This window comes from Phoenix dactylifera, chromosome 1, assembly GCF_051530095.1.
Source record: "Phoenix dactylifera cultivar Ajwa chromosome 1, Ajwa_hap1_PhDact_Kaust_v1.1, whole genome shotgun sequence".
Taxonomy (NCBI): domain Eukaryota; kingdom Viridiplantae; phylum Streptophyta; class Magnoliopsida; order Arecales; family Arecaceae; genus Phoenix; species Phoenix dactylifera.
The window spans coordinates 46,720,133-46,742,861 of record NC_143190.1 but is presented as its reverse complement, the minus strand read 5'-3'; the positions used below and the strand labels follow the sequence as shown (position 1 = coordinate 46,742,861).

The 22,729-nt window shown below is 36.5% G+C and overlaps 1 protein-coding gene and 1 pseudogene across 3 annotated transcripts; one reads left to right on the top strand and one right to left on the bottom strand.

Annotated features, from left to right (window-relative positions):
- Positions 1–270: 270 nt before the first annotated feature.
- Positions 271–3,386, top strand: LOC103705661 (65-kDa microtubule-associated protein 3-like; annotated as a pseudogene). The gene is made up of 7 exons (XR_016396110.1): positions 271–1,111; positions 1,181–1,336; positions 1,456–1,615; positions 1,728–1,879; positions 1,963–2,050; positions 2,145–2,374; positions 2,464–3,386. The product of XR_016396110.1 is annotated as a 65-kDa microtubule-associated protein 3-like (transcript).
- A 1,004-nt stretch (positions 3,387–4,390) lies between these two features.
- Positions 4,391–22,246, bottom strand: LOC103705610 (uncharacterized). 2 transcript variants are annotated; one of them, XM_008789395.6, is made up of 13 exons: positions 21,931–22,246; positions 20,550–20,659; positions 20,358–20,468; positions 20,192–20,249; positions 19,264–19,353; positions 15,005–15,099; positions 14,737–14,790; positions 14,423–14,560; positions 9,317–9,368; positions 9,116–9,227; positions 8,383–8,452; positions 6,799–6,870; positions 4,391–4,790 (listed from the first exon to the last, which is right to left on the bottom strand). In XM_008789395.6, the coding sequence occupies exons 1-13, from the start codon at positions 22,103–22,105 to the stop codon at positions 4,674–4,676; spliced, it is 1,254 nt and encodes a 417-aa protein (XP_008787617.2). In that variant the 5' UTR covers positions 22,106–22,246; the 3' UTR covers positions 4,391–4,673. The 2 variants fall into 2 exon arrangements, with proteins under 2 accessions (XP_008787617.2, XP_008787616.2); XM_008789394.6 differs by having other exon boundaries at positions 9,317–9,374; positions 21,931–22,202.
- Between the last annotated feature and the right edge of the window lie 483 nt (positions 22,247–22,729).

The following is a 22,729-nucleotide window of genomic DNA, read 5'->3' as shown; positions in this document are numbered from 1 at the left end:
TAGCTTCGCTACCTCGAGGCATGCTGTAGATCTCATATCATCTCCTGGGCAATTAGGACATTGTCCGTAATGCTCCGACTCCCCCCAAATGCCTCCTATTTATGGCTGATGAGTTCGGGCAACAACGACTTCATCTTGCCCACCATGCTCTTCGTCACTACTTTGTATAGGGTAGTACAAAGACTGATCGACCTAAAATGACTTGGCTCTTTTGCATCCCGGCACTTTTGAATGAGGGTAACGTAGATTGCCTTTCAGTTATCTATTATGGACGCCGTGCTGAAAAATAACTGGACCGATACTATATTTTGCCAATGATGTTTATGCTTTGTCCCTGGCCTCCTACCACATGCTGTACGCGCTCTTGGTTACCTGACCAATTCGAAAAAAGATGTGAACGGATGGAATTCTACCACCAGTCTGATGCAGGTAAACCGTGACATTCAACCCTTGAAACAGTTTGGATTTTGTAATCTTATTTCAACATTTCGTTTTAAGATAGAAAGTAAATAAATTTCTAGGAGTTTACTTGCCAACTATTCGAGCTATGATAACAAAGCTTAACTACTGGTCTCTGACTTTGATGACAATCTCAGCCACATCCTAATCTCTGAACACAAAATATTTCCAATTTGGCGCTCATGTCTCTAATCTCTAATCTCCCATTTACTTCGATGGAGATTAGGCCGGCAGAGTATACCCCATCCAAGATGGTTATCTATGAATCCGATCTATCCACAAGAAGGCTTGAAGAATTGCATAGACAACTTCACTCCCTTCAAAAGGAGAAGGTTGGAGCTAACAATCTAGAAATATTGTTCTTTCTAATGTTATGATTTTACAAAGCACAGTTATTGCATATGCTTTTTTCTAAATAATTTCCAATTTGCCTTTGCTACAAACTGAGCGCCTAACGCAGGTGATGGACCTTTCGAATTCTTTGAATTCATTATGTCTTGTACCAGATACAGATTTCAAACAGACTGTTCATGAAGTACACCCTAGTTTTGTTGAGACTGAAGGCTCAAAGAATATTAGCAATGACTCAATTGAAAGTTTGGCCACTGCAAAACAGAGATTGCGAGAGGTCAAGATCCAGAGAATGCAGAAGGTAAGTGATATGGAAAAGCGACCTTTTACTATTGATTATTTTAGTTACTTAAACTCCAGACTATGGCAGCTTCAAGATCTTGCAACCACTCTGCTGGAACTCTGGAATTTGATGGATACACCAATCGAAGAACAACAGTTGTTTCAGAATGTAACATGCAATATAGCTGCTTCAGAACATGAAATTAAGGAGCCCAACACACTTTTATTGGACTTCATTAACTGTGTAGGTAGCTAAAAGGAAAACATAAGATCTTGTTCTTTCCCCCTTTAACATCAATATATGTATTTGCTAGCTTTCAGCTGTTGAAGCCTCAAAACTTCCGCAAAACCTCTATGATGCAGGTAGAGGCTGAAGTTTTGGGGCTTCAACAGCTGAAAGCTACCAAGATGAAAGAGTTAGTACTGAAGAAGAAAACAGAACTGGAGGAGCTCCATCGTCGGACACATCTAGTTGCAGAGGCAGACAGTGAAACAGAATTTGCAATTGATGCTATTGAGGCCGGTAAAAATTTGATCAGTGTTTGGTGCCAGTGCTTCCAGATGTCACATAAAATTCCTGATATATCTAACATGACCAGCTTTGTCTTCTGTTCTTGTCCAATTACCTGTTTCAGGAGCAATTGATTCCTCTCTAGCACCGGAGCAGATTGAGGTTCAAATTTCAACTGTTGAAGAGGAAGCTTTTAGCAGGAAGGATATCCTTGAGAAGGTTGAAAAATGGTTAGCTGCATGCAATGAAGAGTCCTGGCTGGAGGAATACAATAGGGTTGGATGTTTGTTCATTTGTGTGAGCCACAGGCTTTGCACTCGATAGTCCAACGGCTTACAAGTCTGTATGATTGCTTGTAGGATGAGAATTGCTATAGTGCTGTAAGGGGTGCCCACTTTACACTCAAGCATGCTGAAAAGGCTCATGCTTTGGTCAAGAAGATTCCAGGTTGACTTCTTATTCAATCTCTTATGGAGTTTATTTCTTTCTAGCATTAATATTTTATGATGCATGATTTGTAAATGTTTTGTACCTTGAGCAGCAATGGTGAATGCTCTGGCTGCCAAAATTACAGCGTGGGAGAAAGATAGGGGGATTGAGTTCACATATGATGGTGTAAGCTTATGTTATCTGTTGTATGGTTTTGGCAAGTTAATTTATATAAATCCAGTGTGGAATCAATATTTATGCTTGCAAGTTCGTCTTCTATCAATGCTGGAAGAGTACACCGTAACGAGGCAGGAGAAAGAGCAAGAGCGCAAGAGACATAGGGTAACAACTTTTTTTCTTTTTTTTTTTCAGTTTGACAATTTCATATTGTGCTGACTCACTGAATTAACAGAACATATCAATGATTTCAGGATCAGAAGAGACGTCGGGGTCAACTTATAGCTGAGCGAGAAGCACTCTTTGGGCCCAAACAAAGCCCTTCAAAGCTTCCTAGAACTTCCACTGGGGGATCAAGCAGAAGGCCATCTCTAGGTGGAGCCATAATACAACCCCCGAAGCCGCCTGAAGCGCTTCATTCTAAGTCCACACGCTCAACCAAGAAGGGCGATGGCGACATGGGCGCTCTTTCTCCTGGTCAGTTTTCTTTGAACTCTCACATGGCAATTGTTTTAAAAGCTGCTGCTTTTTTTTTTCTTTATAATCAATAAAGTGGTTTTAGTTATAGATTTTAGCATATAACCTTGAATACCGACACCCTCTCGGCCTAGAAATAATGATGTTGAAGAGAACAGGACCCAAAGAACAATGCCTATTTCGACTCCTCAAACTCCAATGACAGTATCTGCCCCTATGCAGATGGCTGCAACACCTGCTCTAACCTGCATCGTTTACAAAGCGGCAGTCACAAAAGCACCATTGAAGGAGATAGAATACTCATTTGAAGAGAGAAGGCTTGCCTCACACCTTAGGAGATAAAAGAGTCTTGTAGAATTGGACCTCGCAGATATGAAAGTTTCTTGTTTACTTTTTCTTAGTCAATATAAGTCGATACAATATTCTCTGTATTCTTTTCTCTCTCTGTATCTGTGCTAGCTTGATCCTTGCCTACGGGCAGTTGCATCACTCTTCTTCTGAGTGTAATCTTAAGCGGTTACGTAAGGCATTTCTACCGTTAATTTTTACTATTTTCTTTGACGTCCGTGCTTACTCGGAAAGTTTTGGACTTGTCGATGCTGCCAAGCAACGTGCGGTTAAAGATGTCATCATGAACTCAGGGTGCGGTGGAGCAGGATTACAGGAATCTAAGCTCTGCAGTGGATACTTGTGGTGGCATCTTTGTAGCTTGGAATTCAAGAACACTTCATCTTGCCGGGCAAGATATCAAAAATGCTCCATCACCGTTCATGGATTCTACCAAAAAATGTCTCGGACCTTCACAACTTATACGATCCTCTTTCCCTCGTCCCTGGATGATTGGTGGGGGTTTCAGTGCCACCTCCAAGCTCTATAAGGAAATCCACAGTCTTCCTCTGATGACGGCATTCCTAGATTGCATCCGTTCATTGCAACTGATCGACATCCCATGAAAGGCCAACACTATACTTGGAGCAACCATATACTCTCCATCAATGGCCAAGCTTGATAGGTTCCTTCTCTCTTTCAATTATGTTGTCAAGAATTCTTGGCCGTAACTGGGTCTAATCATGCACTGGTCAAGCTAAAGTGGTTCTGTCTCCTCAACAAGATTCATGGAGCTTTCAAATTCAAAAGGAACTGGCTTTCTGAAGCTTCGGTGCAGGAGGTAGTGAATTGAGCATGGATTAGAGTTCCTTCTTCCGGTAATGCAGCTATTGACTTGGTAAACAAAATTAGAGGAACAAGAAAAGCTCTAAAAGCTTGGAGCGCTGAACTAGCTAAAAGAATCATATACTTTATAAATCTTCATTACCGTTATCTTACCTTGGGCTAACTTTATATCCGACCAGCTGCCACTAATGAAACAACTTGCAACTTGGAAGAGCAGTTTTCTCTCTTATGGTGGCAGACTCACTCAGTTATTGCAATGCTTGCTGCCTTAACCTCAATGCTAGATGTCCTTGTACAAATCACTGACCTGCATGAGCAGAAAACTTGAGACTCAAAAGAACCTTTTTCTGAAAGGGGACTTCTTCTACCTCAGGCTTATCAAGACTAGTTAATTGGAAGACATGCACCAATCTCATCTGGCAAAAATGGGGTGGAGATAACTTGAAGAGAGAGGCCGATAGAGGAGCCAGGTTACTGGACATGTTCATAGGAAGATCAAATCAAGTTCAAGCTGGAGAAGAGACGGGAAGGTTCCACACATTTTGAGGAATGTTATTGATTCTCTTCCACCACTATGGAAGAGTAAGATTCATATTTGGCAACGGAAAAGAACTTAAATAGGACATCAATATAGGACGTTCTAATTTACAGCATTCAGACTCCTAATAAAGGAAATGTTGCCTAGGGACCAAAAGATATTGACATTGGCCACCTTGGTATAACATGTGTGATCCAATTATAAGTTGGGATTTACAGATTCATATGCAACACCAAAAAACATGGGACTGAGAATAACCACAAACTATATAATGGTTCATGGTTTGTGCTGCGCATGTATGTAAGCTTGGACTGCATGATGAGAAGCTGGTGCCTTTTCATTCACAAGAATTTGTTCCATAAAATCCACACGGATTGACTTGAATTGATAGTGCTGCACATCATCATACAAAAGAACAAGAATAAATGAAATAAAGAAAATGAAGGGAAAAGAAAGAGAGAGAACTAATAATGACATAGTTGTATGATCAATTTCGGTTAAATTAATCTACGTACATAATCAATCTACATACATATAGAGGTTTCATTGTGATGCAGCATGGAGAGGTGATGCCTCTAGTTACAGATTAATCTACTTATATAATATCATAATTATATTTATCAAGCTTTCTTCCAACTAATTGGGGTTGGCTGCCATGAATCCCAAGTCACTGATTATCACTGTTGATCCAATTTATGCTATACATTGTAATTAATTTTAACTGTTTTCTTAACCAGTACATGAGAGAAAAATAAAAATTTAAAAACTATGAGAAAAACTAGAAGTTATGGATGAGGCAACTGGAAAATGAAATTAAGAATGCCCAAGAATCACTATTACTAAGAACCAGGTCCAAGTTCGAAAAACCAGCATCCTCAGAACATGCAACCAGCATGCTAACCTTTCAGGTGACCCATTCTATATCCTCAACCACCCTGCTGGTTTCCATTGCCAAGTTATCCTGGCATGTATCAAATTTAATTCTCAAAGCACCATTCAAAAGTAAACCTGCTGAACCATGTCATAGATATTTAACCTCGGAGTCACCAAATTCCTCCTTACCAAACAGGACCAGAAAAAACAACTTCTTCCTGAGTTTTTCTGCCTATTCTACCCATTTCTAAATGGTACAATTATCAAAAGAGCACCTACGATAGCTACATTCTTCCCATGATGGCTCCTAAGTGGCAAGTATACTTCATTGGTGCATCTAAATAAATTTTCCTTCAATTATCCCGACTCACCACAAACAACTCTAGAGATTTAGGTTCTTCAATGGACTAAAGACACTTCAAGGGACTAAAGACAGTGTGCCATCATAATTCGATTGAGATCTTTCCCCTTTGAGTTCCTTGTATCACTTGAACTCCACATACAAAAATCAAATTCTACTGAAATGTTTTTACACAGTCTTAAAATAGAAACCAGGATCTAGAGTTTAAAAGGTAAGAGGTGGTGACAGGAGCTGCACCTGACAGACACCAGTTCTGTCACTAGAACCTAGCTCCCAACACTTCAGGTCTTCAGAATTCTCATTTTAAACATTTATACAAAATGACTATTATCAGACAATCTATTAAATAATTCAATACTCATATTTCAGCCCATAAGATTCCTATTATAACTGTCATACAGTCACGATGTAACCTAGTTTCTTAGGTCCATCAAGACAAGCTGAAATGTTTTGATGAGTCAAAGTCTTGGAAATTTCAGAATGTAGTCAAAGTTATTTGCCATGTAAGAATACAAGCAATATACCTATAAAACATGCTAAATGAAAATCAACATAGTTCTCTGCATTAACATTCAAAAATCTCTTAATTTAATTACTTAATCTACAGTATGTTCAAAACACAATTATTGGAGTTCATGAACAACTTCACCACACTAACTTCCACCTTACATCTCATAAAACAACTGTTAGAAGCATGGAATGCCGTACCGGCCCATACCGGCCGGTATGTACCGGTCTGGTCCTAGACCGGTACCGAAACCACAAGAAAACCGGTATCTCCAGTTTTCTTGTGCGAACCGGCCGGTACCGGTTCGCACCGGTACGAATTTTTTTTTTTTTATGAACCACAGCGCGAGGTGCTGTGATTTTTGGCTCGCGGTACCGGCCGGTACTGTACCGATACCGGCCGGTACGTACCGGACCGGACCGGTACCGTACCGGTCCGGCCCGCCACCGGTATGCCGACCGGTACTGGTACGGCGGACCTTGGTTAGAAGAATAGTTCCCAAATATCCTTATAGCATGATTTCATTCTAACTATTGAGAATCCTACCAAATATTGACAAGAAATCCCTAGCTGCAAGTTAAAACGATGCTTTTGAGGACTTGAAAGGTATTTGGAAGAATACAAAAATGATAAATGGCTGGAGAAATAAGAAAGCATACTTTTCCCTTCCATGAAAAATCAATCACCCGCTTATATGGTTCCAGCAATGTTACCCGATCTCCTTCTTTTATCTATTGTAAGAAAAGCTTTAGGTTAGTTGTATGAGTTGCACCAATAGGATCAAACATTATCAATATTAATCGGTAATTTCCATGAGAAGAAAAAATGGAAAGATTTAAAAATAAAAAACTAATCCAAAGAACATAGAGAATCAAATGATAAAAATAAAAATGAAGCCAGAAATATATGGGAAAAAACAATGTATAACGGCAATAGTGATTGTCATTAGTGACAAAGGCCATGTTTAGCATTGCTTCTTTTTTTTTTTTTTTTTTTTTGTTGGGGGGGGGGGGGGGGGGGGGAGGGATTCGAGGTATTTAGTAAAAATTTTGAAATAGCTTTCCAGCTCCTTCAAAAGCTGAAAAAGGTCTACTAGGAAAAAGCTCCAATTTGAAGCATTTGAACAAAAGCTCTACTTGAGGTGTGTCGTGAAGCTTTTTTTAGACTGATGACCTAGGTCCGAGTCCAAGCAATGAATGTTTTAAAAATTAATTTAAAATAATGTAATAATTTAGCAACACTTTGATAGTGCAATATAATATAATACAATAATATTATTATAAAATTATATTACATTATATTATACTATAACAATATTATATTATTGTAAAATTACAATTATATTATAATCATATTGTAATATATAATATTATTATACTATAATAATGTTATAATTTAGTACTTTCATAATGCATTAAAATAATAATATCATATTATTATATTATAACAATTTAATATATAATAGTATTATAAAATTATTGTTATCTTTTTTGATAAACTTTAAAATTTATTATTTATCATATTGTTTTGATTAAATATCAAAATTTATAAATTAATATTTTATAATAATAAATTTTGATAGTACAAATAGTTAGATAATTAAAAGTGCTATGTAATATTCTTTATTGTCATTTTTTTAATACTAAAAGCACTTTCTTAATTTGATTATCAAATAAATGTTAAAATTATAAGGTACTTTAGGAATGTTGTTACTAAACAGCAAACGGCTTTTTATTAAAAGCTCTACTAGCGAAAGTTGTACTGCCCAAAGCTCTTTAGACAAAAGCTCTACTATTTACAATAATGCCAAACTAGACTAAAGAAAGGTCTTAAGTGTCGGCCAAAAATGATTAATTTCAGCCAATTTTAGTGGAAGTGTTCATCTTTGGCCCAATTCCAGTGGTTTCGACCAATTTTATTCAAAACTAATAATGAATAATATGAACTATGGTTCTTTGTAACATTATTTTGGAATTATTACTTAATTTTTTAAGTATATCTAGGAGCTTGGTTTTTAATTTTTATTCTCCGAATTACAAGGATGGCTCCTAACACACACAGGACAATTTCGCATCTATGTGGATTGACTGTTCTAGTAGTTTTCCATAAAGGGATGGGAAGCAAAAAAGAAAGCGCCAACATTTAGAAAATTTCTTTGAAGATAACAAATAATTATTTAATTTTAAAGCATGCAACCAAGAGATCGTGTAAAAAAATGTTATAATGCTAAGCATAATCCTTACCGCATCACTATGTAGCCCATACACAGAGAGAATGAAAAAAGTTTGATCCAAGTCGCATGCTAAGTAATACCTGAAAAGTCATCAAAATAACAAATTTTTCCTTCTTAAATGTGTAATATAGTTCCAAGGACATAACAAGTAGGCTTCATAAAGCTGCACTTCGTTAGATGGAACAGCGCTTATGGTCATTATTTATAGTAGCATAATGTGAAAAAAATAGCACATTCTTCACATTTTTTATTTGAATCTTCTAAGAAAGCAAAATTAAATGAACCACCATTTCCACGGACTCTGTTAGGCATCTGTTTCAGTCTACAGCCGATATTCTTGGTCTTTGTAAGATCCCAAAATCATATACTGTGACTTGCATCCATCAAGTATCCCTCCTTCCCTTTTTCTATCAGAAATAAAATGATCCATATCGATGAAGCATATCTCTTTTTTGGCTTGCAGATGACAAAATATCACTTACATATCACTGCCTTATCATCTTGGTTTTAATCACATTTCTATCTACCCTCTTATAGAATTAAAAATGGGCATAAATAATAGACCTAGTGGAAGACTTGTTTCTCCTTAAGCTTTCCGTACATTTTACAAACTTATAATAGAACAATAACCATGACTTACTACTAAACTGTTAATTGAGGTTTTATTAGACGATCTGGAAGTCAATTCATAGATAACATAAGAAACTCATAAAAATAAGTTCTTATAGTTTAGAAGGACTTACAGTGGAGCTATATTGTCATGCTTTATGAAGATGAGCACCTTCCCAACAATAGCTACTGCTTTGTTCAGGCCCTCCGAAAGGATATTAATTGTGGCTTTTCTGTGCATTTTCACTTAAAATAGAAGAATAAACATAACAACTTTTTTTTTTTTTTTGAAAGATTACAAATTTGTCAAAGAGTAAGGCCTGAAGGATCCATACATTTAACTTCACCTAAGGATGACACTAAAGATGCTAGTCGTTTCGCTCTGATCTGCCCCTACAAAATTATGATCGTAAGGAAAAGATGCAACTGTGAGAACAAGACTTAAGATTGCATATATCAGGACAATTAATAAGCCAATGCAGTCTTATAGAAACCAATCTAAGAGGAACAGAATACACTGTAAGAGTATTATATAAGAGCATTTAAGGAACCTTGCACTTAAAACAGTAACAGAATGAACTTTCCAAATAAAGAATACAACTCATATCAAGGAAAAATTGAGACAACTAAATCACATGGTGTAATCTTTTTCCTTACAGCTGGTCAATGAATTTACCATGTTCTGATGTATAAAGACCACAAAATGAAAGCAAGAAAACTAACATGCTACACATAGGCTCCTTGTGCAATGCATCATATTGCCATTATTTTAGTTTCTTGCGCTCTTAAACAGAGTGACAAGAAGGAAAAAGATGTCCTCTTAGACAAAGTGATGTCACAAGGCCGGTACGCTTGCTAGCAACACAAGCATTTGCTCTTTTCAAAATTTTCATTTCAAAGAAGGGAAAAAAAATGAAGGTATTTGACATTTACAAGCAGGCGACTATAAAACAACAGCTTTCAAATGTTCTCATTTAAAGAACTGTAGAAATTCCTTTAAGTTGAAATTATCCATGTATGCATAAATGGATGCTCCATGCTTTATGTAAAGCAATTTGATGATAGTCTCACACCATATATGTTACTCTTCCAACTTATATCATTCTTCATCAAATATTTTAAATGACAATGAAATAGATTACTAAAATAATATAGAGTAGCACAAAGTCAATTATCAATTTCTCATAAAAAAATCAAATATTTTAAGTTTATTTTATGCTCGATCTATCTCAAAAATATTAACTTAAAAGATCACATTACAGGTTGCATTTTCCCTCCCGGTTTCCATGGCAGCAGACATAAAAACTTGTTTCGATGCGCCAACTAAATCAGAATCCTTCTTTACAAACGTCGAATTGAAACATAAATGCATTTCTTTTAAATCAATCACATACCCCTGACTGAACACCAATTGGATACCCACTGATTTGCCATCGTATCCGTTTGCCTTCTTGTGAGAAGGACGGTGATGAATTGTGTTATCAGTGCAAAAGGAGTCTTTGAGAAGGTTCGGTGAGTTCGAAATATTGCCTATGCATCTATCTTCTATAATTTGCTGTCAGGGTGTCTAACAGCTACAGCAACGACATGCATCTTCATATTCAGGCAGCATATTTGAGTGGTTATCATCTGCTAAGGGAATGTGAGCGCTTGCTAGTAACTAACAAGCACCTCTAACTTAACCAGATTCTGGACATTAATACGAGATAACATGAGTATTACTAGAAGCTAAACAGGCCCTTATTTTTCTTATAGGATGGGCATTTATGAGTCAATGACTCAATATATTTGGTGATACTACAAATGTCAGTCCATGACTGGATGTAATGACATAAAGCACATATCAACGTCCACCATGCAACTGCCCTTGCAAGGAGGTGCACTTGAACTAGAAAAATGAGACTCAAATTGCAACAGGAAGCACCATCTAGGTGATGCATATACAGCATGTCTTTGAAAATAATAAAATAAAAGATATTGGAAAGCTATCAGTGGTCTACCTAAGAAAAGATCTAAAATTACAAAATTAAAATAAAAACCCCTCCAGACAAAGAAATTATCATTTTGTGTTGTCAAGCCTAATATACATCATTGATCCTTTCCCTATTAGCTTAAGTTTTGGGGATCAATTGGTTAGTCAACATTGTACCGAAGCTTGGGCTTATTGAAGTTCATAAGTCTGAATCCTCTAGAGTTCAGTTATTTATTTAATTATCTCAGTTATCTGTTATCTTGATTCTAGTCTATCTTGATTCTATTATCTCTCAACATGTGTGGTCCAGGTTGCATGTAAAGGTGAGGGGGTGTTAAACCTGATATACATTGTTGACCCTTTCCTCATAGCTTAAGTTTTCGGATAAACTGGTAAATCAAAATACATAAATCGTCGGGCCCTAATATAGCTTGCTAAACTCAAATTTTAAGAACTCATGAATTTTATGACTTTTCCTATTTTCATTAAGGGCTTTTAGAAATTATGAGTTCTTTTGCTGCTTAGGAAGGGCTAGGACCTAGAAACTAGAACATTATTTTCCATTGCAAAGGCTAGGACTCAGATAAATGGGTGGATGTTGCATCAAAGGTCAACATAAAGTTCAACATTCTAAGTAAAGACTTTCAAAAGGATGCACATGATAATGGAAAATCTGGAAGGTCATCATTCATCTCTAACACATCATGTGCTTTGGAACATTCACCATTAACAATTTACAATTTTGAAAAAAACACAGAGATTTGGAGTGACAATAGATTAGTTATGTCAACTACGAAGGTAAGCCACTAACACAATTTTCAGATCAAACTAAGTGTTAACATACCAAATATGCAAGTACGAAGTTGCCTTAATCTGTCATGCATCCAAACCCTTAATGACTTAGATTTCAAAAACACATAGGAAACATCATAAAGAGCCCAGGAATTCTATGCATATGATTTCCATGTTACTCAAATGAGGTTTAATATGTCATGCCATGAGAACAGTCTAATGCTTCTAGACAGACTTTTGGGGTTCAAAACAACTTTTATATTGGATCGTCATTTGCCAGCTGGTGCGAGATCAAATGGCACTTACTACCCAATGTGCAGAGAGCATAATTTGCTTCTACAAGATGCATAGATAGGCAATGCTTACATGTGGTAGATGAGATAAAATGATAGACATATTGATATACACATCATAAATGTTTATAAATCGAATGAAACTAAGGTATGGTTTAGGCAAAAGCTTTTATTTCAGAGCAAAAGTTATTACATTAGGCTTTTAATGCCTATATTAACAAGCTGAGATGGTAGAAAGACATAGCAAAAGATTCTTTAAGCATGGTATTAGACTATTTTAAAAGAGTCATGGGGGTGCCTTGTGACAAGAAATCATGTGTCTGAAGTCAGCCATGCAAATTGGTATCACAGGTTTTTGCAGGGCTTACTTGAAACCACACTATATCAGTAAATGGTTCTCCAGATACAGAAGAGGCTAAACAAATACAAATGGCTACAGAACCACATATGCATATTAACAAAGCTGATTATGGAAGAGCTTTCCAAGCACTTAAATAGAAGCACCAAGTCATAAAATTTGTGTTTGGTAAACAAGAATTGAAAGTAGATATGCGACCTGGTTCAGACCACCTAGTGAATCCAAGATACCATTTGGAATGGTTGAAGCAATGCATACCTAATTTGGTAAGGTTTGTCAGACAAAGGTTAGCTGGATCTTGGTTCAGGTGAGTTTCAGCTGAAGGCTCAGATAACATGAACCATGCCCAACCCACCCAACCAAACTAACCTGAATTATACATTTCTTTCTACAAAATAATTTAATGTGTAATATTTGTATATAGCGCAATTTTTAATATGCATTATAAATATAGGTAGAAGTTTAACCCAACCTAGTCCCCAGCCTAACATGATCTAACCCAACCCCACCAAACTTGATCCAACTAGAATAATGGGCTGAAACTCTGCTTAACCAAGGATGCAGGCATGCAGCTAAGATTTAGAAATAGAGACACTCCTAAGTTGCTGCTGAACCATTTATACATGATGGCATGATAGACAAGGTATATCCGTACAAGTACTAAAGCAGGATAGCATTAGCATGAGTGTGCTTTTAAAGTGTCTTGTAATTGTTCTATACCACGAAAACTTAAGAGGGAAGTTGATGCAGCATAAGGTACAACTAACATATACTATGACCAACTAGACCATGCCAAGCGTCGAAGGAGCCAGCAGACTTTTTTATAAATTTTCCATTAGGAACAGTATCAAATTTTAGTTACATTTTCATATTTGTAATAGAATAATTCTAATATGTTTTCTTATTGTCGAGTGCTATTTCAAGTATGATTCTACACCGAGTTTAATGCTTGAATTAGGGTTAGCATATCAAATCCTGAAAATATGTATGTGATACATTGTAACAGACAGCCTTTGAAATATTAATAAAAAAATTTTCGAGAGAATTTCTTTTATCAAGTAAAGAATTATTCAATCTAGTTTTCTTCTATTAGCATCTTGATCTTCAAAACATAACCTCATCGATCAAATCTCCTTTCTTCCTTTTTCCTATTGTGTTAGAAGTTCCATATGATAACCATAATGCCAATTTTATTCTATAGATGAGAATGTTGGTATGTGAAGAGTGACTATGATATATGAAAAAACAGTCAAGATGATGATGTTAACCTGACTATGTCAAAAACTAAGCAAGAAAAGAAATAAAATACAGAACAAAGATCAAGAGTGACCCCCATAAAATATGATGTCATGGAAAATACTTATTAGATAAAGATGGTTCGGTCATATGCAACATTGGTCAAGAACAGTACCAGTGAAAAGATACTTTGAATTCAGGTTTCAAGGAGCAGGAACAATAAAAAAAATAAGACCAAAGATCAAGAGTGACAACCACAAAATATGATGTCATGGGACAAGGAAAATAGTTATTAGATAAAGATGGTTCAGTCATATGCAACATGGATCAAGAGGAGGTACGAGGGGAAAGAGACTTTGAATTCAGATTTTTCGGAGCACAAAAAGTAACAGAAAATAATACTCAAACCGAAATAAGGGGAGAAAGGTTGAATATATTTTTCATTTTGAAAGGCTATGGCCTCAAGAAAAGGATGTAAAAGACAAAGTTGAATCATATGTGGATCCTGATCAATGCAAAAAGTTTATTATTTATGTTTAAGATCCCTATTTTTAAATTAAGCAATTACTCATCTCAAGTGACAACCTCTATATTTTGTTCAATAATTTTTACAATTCTTAACAATTGCCTGCTTGTCATACTTTAGCTTCCCCATGTGGCGCATTTAACTTCATCTTTTCCCTCTGTTCCAAAAAGACAATCTTACTGGCAATTTTAAACATAAAACTGAGTACAACAGTCATCCTCCTCTTGTTATGAAGAATGATGTTTTAGTATAAATATGGGTTACCTTCATCGAACTCTCTATCTTGTCGAGAAGACTGATGATCTTTTGTACTTCCTCATCAGCATTGAGGCTAGGATCCTTCAGAGCAGCAGATTCAAATCCATGAAGAGACCTTTCATAGTTTTCTAAATACTTGTTCGCCTAAATCAGATCAGAAAAATAAATAAATAAATAATTTTCTACACCATGCCAATGGACATAAATTTTTTAAACATTCAAAATTCTGGACAAATATAGTCATAACTAAGATTGTAGCGTGGAAATTGGCATTCTAAAATTTTAGTTTAGAAGCAGCCACTGAGTTATGCAAAACTTACAGTAGCACAATTGAAGTACAGGTCTGGATTAGATTTCATCAGTTCATCCTTCTCCTGAAATATATAATCATAATAAGAACCAACTCTTTGCTTACTAAATCAGCTGAGGAGAACATGTTCCAGTAAAGAATCAGTAGTCTAGCAGAATTTCCAGCCATCTTTGGTTTCATGAAGAAAACAAATTAGATTTAACAGATGAAAGGTCCCTCAAAACTATTTACAAAAGCCAATAATATTATAGAATAGACTTCAATGCTTTCACTCTTACAGCATTTTGATAAGCTTTCAGTGATTGCTGAAGCTTATTGTGGTCCCATGCTCCAGTTACAAAAAAACTTGTGAGGCATGCATTTCCAAGATTATCTGCCAAGAAGATGAAACATCACCGTAAGAATATGAGTCAATTGTATTGAAGAAATTAATTTGCTTGTGATACTCAGGCAAATGGCATGAAATGGAGAATGAGAAAAGTAACAGAATATCAAGAACTAGGAGCTCTTGGCAATTCATATCCTAATACAAAGTAAAAACTCTCACAAAAGTTAGAGCATCATTCAATATGCATCATTTTTTTTTTAAAAAAAATAAGAACTTAGAACTTCAACTCCTTTGAAAGAGAAGTATATAGTAGATAGATAATATCTGCCACTCCTTCTTGAGCTTGATAAAATGCTCGGTGATCCTGTTGTTGAACCCAATCTGAATTGGTGTAACCTCAAAATGAGCAAAGAAACAAACCTTTTTTTGAAAAAGAAGGGTTATGTCAGCAAAATGCAAATATATTGGAATGCAATATCACAACTTAAATCCTAGAGAATGATGTGGCACAGCAATATCAACACCAGTTATGAGAGACCAAAAACAAAATGGATCGCCTGTATGTGTACTAACAAGTGCTAAAAGCCACAAATCGTAAGGTGAATGAGAAAATGTAATGAATTGGGATGTTGGGTAATAAACAACCACAAGTGTGAACCACCAAACCATCAACCGGCCATAAGCGACAATGTTTAGTTGATCAGAATGTGGAGGAATAAAAAGTCATGCAGTCTAGGGTTTTAAGACTAGCTTTGGGTAACTTTAGGAGAAAAACAGGTATTAGAAACTGAAAAAATGATATATCCAATTGGCAAAAGAAATCCAGATCAATGCAGATACGAAAAGAAAGATGAAATTTATAAGAATTTAGCAAACAAGAATCGCAATTCAGGTCTACAATCTTCACAAAACTGAAACTCAAATTGATCAAAGGCGGTAAAATGGTTTTTCTACAAACAGATCATATAACAACAAGGGGTATCTCTATTAATTCGCTTAAAGAGTCTAAGTTGAAAGGTAAAAGTGTAGTCAATGTATAGAAAAAAATTTGCCCAACTTACAAGAGACAAGAAAAAATAGATGAAGAGACAAATTGAAGAATAGTGACGGTAGGAGATGGAGAAGGGGAAAGGAATGAGAAGGAAAGGAACAAACAACTAAGATATGAATGGATTATGTACCTTGCCAATTTGAAGCATGCATGCCTTTGTGGAATAGCAGTATAAAGTTTTCTTGGCTGTTAAGAAATCTTTTGATAAGGACAAAGAATAGGTTTCGCTAGGAAAGGACAAGAATAATTTTCTGGTTTTATAGTTTAGCCAAATTTGTAGAACTCGCCTTCACATTCCCACTGTCCAAGCAGCTGGGAAACATGAATATCTCCAAATAACCGGAAGGGCCTTTTCCAAGCAATCAACATACCCTGAGGAGAAAAAAATTGCGAGGAGAGGGTTTCCCAGCATGCCTTTCCATAATTGTATTTCAAGGGAAAAAGCAAAGAGGAAAAGAGATTCTCAAACAGCTAAGAGAGGAGATGAGAATCGGGTGGAGATATAAGAGAAAAGTTAGAAAATAAAAGAGGAAAAAAAAGAAAGTTGAGAAGGACATTGGGAATGGAAAACGACAATATTTGAAATAAAGTTCACCATCCTGGTACCAGACTCCATACCAATATCATCCTAGTACAATGTCGGTATGCTCAGCATGGGAGTTAGTTCGGCGTATCGAAACTCAGTACGATCTCCTTATCGAGTCTCGGTTCGGTACCAGTATCGTACGTAATGCAACACAAGGTGCAACCATCAGGTACTATAACTAGCTAGACCATGCCAAGCATCATAGGAGCCACCAAATTCGCAAGCGAGTACTAGAGACGATATCGAATTTTAGCTAAGTTTCCATATTTGTAGTAGATTAATTCTAGCAAGTTTTCTCATTGTCGAGTCCTATTCCGAGTATAATTTTATATCAGGTTTAATGCCCGAATTAGGGTTAGGGGATCATGTCCTATAAATATAGGTCTAATACATTGTAAGGGTAGCTTTTTGACATATTAATAAAATTTTTTGCGAGAATTTTCTTCATCAAGTGAAGAATTCTTCAATCCAATTTACTTCAATTTGCATGTTAATTTTCAAAGTGCATCATCGATCAAAACGCTCCTTCCTTTCCTGATGTGTCAGTATGATCGGTACAAGATAGTACGCATTGATATAGCGAACCTTGGTTTCAAGTATAATCTGATGACAATACCAGTGGCTCAAAGACAGAATTGGCATAATAATAAGAAAAAGAGGGGTCGCATGTTCTTCCAATTGGACAATTGGACGACCCCTCTTTCATGCAATGGAGTTTGTGAGTGTTGACTTAAAATTTGAATGGAGTATGGACTTTTGTTATTGGGACAATCATTATGTTCATGGATTCTTTTTTACATATTATTGTATCCTAGCTATATCATATCTTCTTTTTTTTCCAAGATCGGTCAAACTGGATATCCAAGCCATGCAAAGATCCCTACCATGCATCTATTTCCATGCTCTATAGGCATGCATTCCACCATACCAAAATTCACCACCGAGTCTTCAGTTGGACTATCTCAATTGAACAATTAATAAGATGAATTGAATTTTATTCATGATGTTTATTAATAATAATGCTTACCATACGATCAAATTTCCAATTAATATATACGCATGTTTTTGACCTAACTCACTCAGCTAAAAAATCAACATGACTCAATTTTAGTGCAGAAGAAAAGATTAGAGGAGTTTTTGGAAAAGAGAAATTCTCCCACCATAGAAAAAAACCAAACTCTAAATACGTTAAATATATCCAATCATATAAATGCAGTTAATGTTATATTGCCGCCGTTTGAATAACTCCACAACGTAATATGTACTATATGGTAAGTATGGTACATATGGTCCCTCATATCCTTGTTTCAAGCCCACTTATTAATGATTGGGTTTCTTGCAACTAAGGTATACTGGACCGGTACCGGGCACCATACCGGTTGTCCGGCAGCACGAGTCGGTACAGGCCATGCCGGGCTCGTATCAAGAGAAAAAAACCTGCCAGAGCTGGAGAAGGAGAAGAGAAAGAAAGAGTGAGCGGGGGAAGAAAGGAGAAGGGGCGGCGGCGGACGCCGGTGGAGAGCCACGAGGAGCCGGCGGAGGCCGCAGAGGAGGCCGAGCCACCTCCGCTGCCCCCCATGGGCGTCCGCCGCCACTCCTTTTCCCTCTCTCCTCCGCTCGCTCTCTTTCTTTTCTTCTGTCTCCGGCAGCGAACCGTTTTCTACGCCGGCGCAGTACTAGTAAGCCACCGGTACGGCTCAGAATGGGTGGAATTGTCCGGTTCGAGATGGTTCCGCATTCCTTGCTTGTAACTAAGCTATGTTATAGGTCCCCTGCTAGACAAATTTTCAGTTATTATGTTGCTGCATCTCTTCTATTTCTCTTGAAAGAGTCTGATCCTGCAGATACAGGACCACAATGTTCACAAATCCATGTGGCCCTCTTCTTGTCTCTTTCCGTGTTTACCTTCGCACCCAATCTGTGTCTCCTCTAGTTTTTCTGCATTCATTCTTTTCTTTTCTTATACTTGTTATCCCTATAAGGATATTGATACAATGTTATATATGCAGTATTAGTATACCTTTAAAGCATTCCCGGTATCAATCCATACAACACTTCTTGAATCTGATTTATATTAACAAACCAATATTCAAGATCTCCAGGAGATGAACACATACAGAACCATGTAAACAGGATTTCTAGCAAATCATAGTAAGAATCAGCATCATTTATCATGTGTTTTACTACACAGTTATTATGCATTACATGCCCCTAAAGTTTCTTGGGAACCCAAAACAGGCAGCAACCTAAACTTGTTTCTCAAAACTTGTGGTAGCATGAGAAATATGCAGCACGGTAGTTACACCATAAAACTTTATCATTGTGATATGCCTTCATAAATAAATAATCATGGTAGATTAATTTGCACCTATGATCAATTATAGGACTGCAAATTTTACTACTGATTTATACTTCAGGTTGTTTCCATTAATCCATGATTTTAAAGTATAACAACATAATTCTTTCAATGCTAAAGGGTGTTCGACTGTTGATCACAGCTTGTGTGTCACCTGCAAATTAAAACATCTCCAAAGTAATATTTTCTTTCGCTTAAGTAGAAATAGAGTCTTACACCAAGAATTCCCATCCTTGATATCCAACATAACTGCTTCTTTAGCATGTTTAATGCTTTCTTCGACTAATTGTGCTTGATCTTCAGTGCCTACACAAAAAAGACTAAACATATTATAACGGAAAATATTCGATAAGGACTGTTTAATGTAAATATAGTAAGAAAAGACAAGAGTCCTGCACGAAAGAAGTGAATCAAGGAATGTTCAAAAAATCACGTCTGCATCATCAGCACTACCCCTGAATCAATCAACCAAGTAGAAGTTGAAGTTCAGTTGGAATCCATCTAATCTAGTTGACAAACAAATGTTGGTTTCAGCTCCAGATCAGCACTTTCTCGAAAATTTTGGAAAATAGAAATATTAAAACAAAAATTGGGAAAAAACCAGAAAAAAAATAAAATGACCATATCTAGAAACATTTATAATGATTTAAACATTGTTTTAAAGCACATTTTAGTATTTTGAACCTTTGGATGTATCATTCTGATGGTTACGCGCAGAGACAGTCAGAAAATTATCCTTAACTAAATGATGTTAAAACACTATTCAAAGTATAAGATAGCATTTTATAGTTTGATGTCAATCTAATAGAAGACATTCTATATATGCCTGTGAAAATTCGATGTCATGTTGCCATGCTTCTAAAAATCTTCCCAATACACAGAATCTAAATTTGATCTCCAGAAAATGCTTCCAAGATTGAAAGAAATAAAGAAGAGGTTAAAAATTGGCAAAAAAAAAAGCTCAAATATACAATGAGTTTCTCTGAAGCTAAGAATCATGGGATTACAGTCAAAACTGAAATTTTCGCTTCTGCTTTTAGAGTTCCGATTCAAATTCCAAACTATATTCTCAGTACATTTAGCTCAAATAAGTTAGGAACTTGAAATGTGTAAAAGAATTGTAATATCAATGCATTTTCCTCACCTTGAGCCATCTTTCTTTCAAGCATTGACAGCTGACAAAGTAGTTTCTTGTTTGTACCCTACAAAATTTTTGTATAGTCACAGTACACAATTTTTGAATACCGAACTATATAAGTAGTAGATTCAACCAAAGTTCCGAAGAGTAAGGTATCTTGATTTTAAATTACCTTGCTTAGTGCTAAAGAAAAACAGTTCCTTGCTGAAGGCAGATCTCCCTTCTTCCAAATGCAATTACCTAAGCATAACCACGCATCTGCAAGAGATGGATTCAACTTGACCTGAAACAATTAACCACTGATTTCAAAACATAGTCACAGCTTACAAAGATGCTACTGAAAAAAGGATTCCCTGTAATGTACAGCTTTTGACAAATGGTCTTCTGCTTCTTTGCGATAATCAGGAAACGCATCCAGTATTTTTCCCCTCAAAAATTCATAGACTGCACGTTGTGATGGCGACTTCCTTTGTTCTGGGGAAATAATTTGGAAAAAAAATACATGATAAATACACCCCATTGCTTCTGAAAGACTTTATGAAATTGCAATAGCACCCTCACAGCAACTAAGCACATCGAATTTCATGTGTAGAGTTCAGTTAAGCACATCAAACACACTATACGCAAGTAATAGTCAACTTGATGATAAAGAGAGCTGATTGCAATGAAGTCACACTGCATTTGGGAAACGTCAATCTTGTGCGGTCCCATCTAGCAGAACTAAAGAATGGTAAATAACAGTTTGGGACAAAAGGTCTAAATGATATCATCCAACACATCCAAGAGAAAGACACTCATCTCACTTTGATGTTCCATGACAACAAATCTATCACTTTACTGAACTCGTCCCTCCAAAATGTCCAATTTTATATGAAGAGAAAAGTTTGCAGATGTTCTGAGATACATCCATGACACACATAATGCTAAAAATGGTTAGCATTACAATTCCTACATCCATCGCATGTCACTTCATTGCTAACAAAGAAAATATTACCACGATCACCATTCCCAACAATGCAAAATAAAAGGAAACATTCATGTGACTTGTGGTTGGAGGTGATGGATGATGGCCACCAGATGCGACATTTCTCAAACACCCTGTCTAGTCATGCTATACTAGAATACTGAAAGACAAACTGTCATGATAACCCCATGAATGAAACATAAGGCAGGTCAGTCTAACATTAAGCAATTGATCACTATAATTTATAAATTCATTAAGCATGTCTTTCCTCCATATTAAGTTAGTACGTCTTAAAATAAATCCTACTTAATGTTTGTTCTATATTTCCAAACAAAACCTTCAAAATCCCAATAGCGTCAATTTTTCTACTCGTCAAGATGTTCCAGTACCATTAAACTGTATTGTAATTCTTCAATTTCTAAAATCTGGCATTCTCCTAAATTTCTCCCAAATTCTGCCAGATCACAAAATTTTTGATCTTGGTGGATGCCCCCTTATTCCAAGATCAGAACCACAATTCCTGGCCAACCTAATAACGACAATTTAAATGGAATCTTCCCCTGATTTATCGTCCAAGATTTCGTTTATCGTTCAATGATCAAGATTTCGTTTCACGTTCGATGTTCAAACAGAACCTTATGCACATTAGCCACCAAACAAAAAAGAAACGAACCCTATTTACTGATCTAACTATCTAAACACGTCAATCGCTGGATTGCGCATGACAATGGAACGGATAAAGATCTGAGAGGGAGAGGGAGAGGAAAGATTTGAAGCGTACCAGGGGGAAAGGAGTCGAGGATGCTGAGAGCAGCGTTGGCTAGGGCTTGGAGCCTCGAGATCTTCTCCGCCGGGTCCTTGGGGAAGAAGGTGTCGCGGACGCGGTAGAGCTCGTCCGCCGCGTCTGCCGCTCTCTCGATCGCCGGGCTTTCTTGGCCCTCACCGCCGCCGCTCATCTCCTCCGGCGGGAAGAACGCCGCCCGGGGTGGGGTGGGGTGGGGTGGGGGTGGGGGGGAAGGGGGGAGAGAGTGGAAAGAACTGGAAGGAAATCGCCGGCTAACGGCACAGTCAGAGGCTGGTAGATTAATAAAGACTCGGACAATAGTACGTCCCTTAAGTTTCTACGGTTTTATATTAAAATAACGGCTGTTATAACCTTAAATCAACCGTTACAATGTTTCTGGGTTCCGTTATCCTGTACTCATGAACAATCAATACATAAATAACGGCCGTTATTTAACCATTGTCCTTTTGTTCATTTTATAGTGGGAAGAAATTACGGTTGCTGTTTGTCATTTATATTGCTTTCTTAAGTAATATTTTTTTCCCCAAAATTCAATGCTTTATTCTAATTTTTCTTCCAAATAAGTGTGTACCATAATAAAATAAAGTAATGATTAAAATTGTTTGGACAATGAAGTTTTCATTCTTATTCATTAGTCTTATTATGATATATGAGTAATGGTCAATATGGATTAGTTTAATAATGAGATAATTTCACATCATCCATTATAGGACTGGTGATGGCCATTATAATTTTTATAATGGTCAATAACAATTTTGGTGGGGTTTCAACAATG

Bases quoted from the DNA above. Each gene is read 5' to 3' on its own strand.
- LOC103705610 (XM_008789394.6), bottom strand. From the start codon at position 22,105: ATGAGCGGCGGCGGTGAGGGCCAAGAAAGCCCGGCGATCGAGAGAGCG. The intron at 15,100-19,263 runs GTAAGACTCTAT...TCTTCTTGGCAG, and splicing joins CAAGGATGGGAATTCTTGGT to ATAATCTTGGAAATGCATGC. The intron at 8,453-9,115 runs GTAAGTCCTTCT...ATGACTTTTCAG, and splicing joins CATGACAATATAGCTCCACT to GTATTACTTAGCATGCGACT.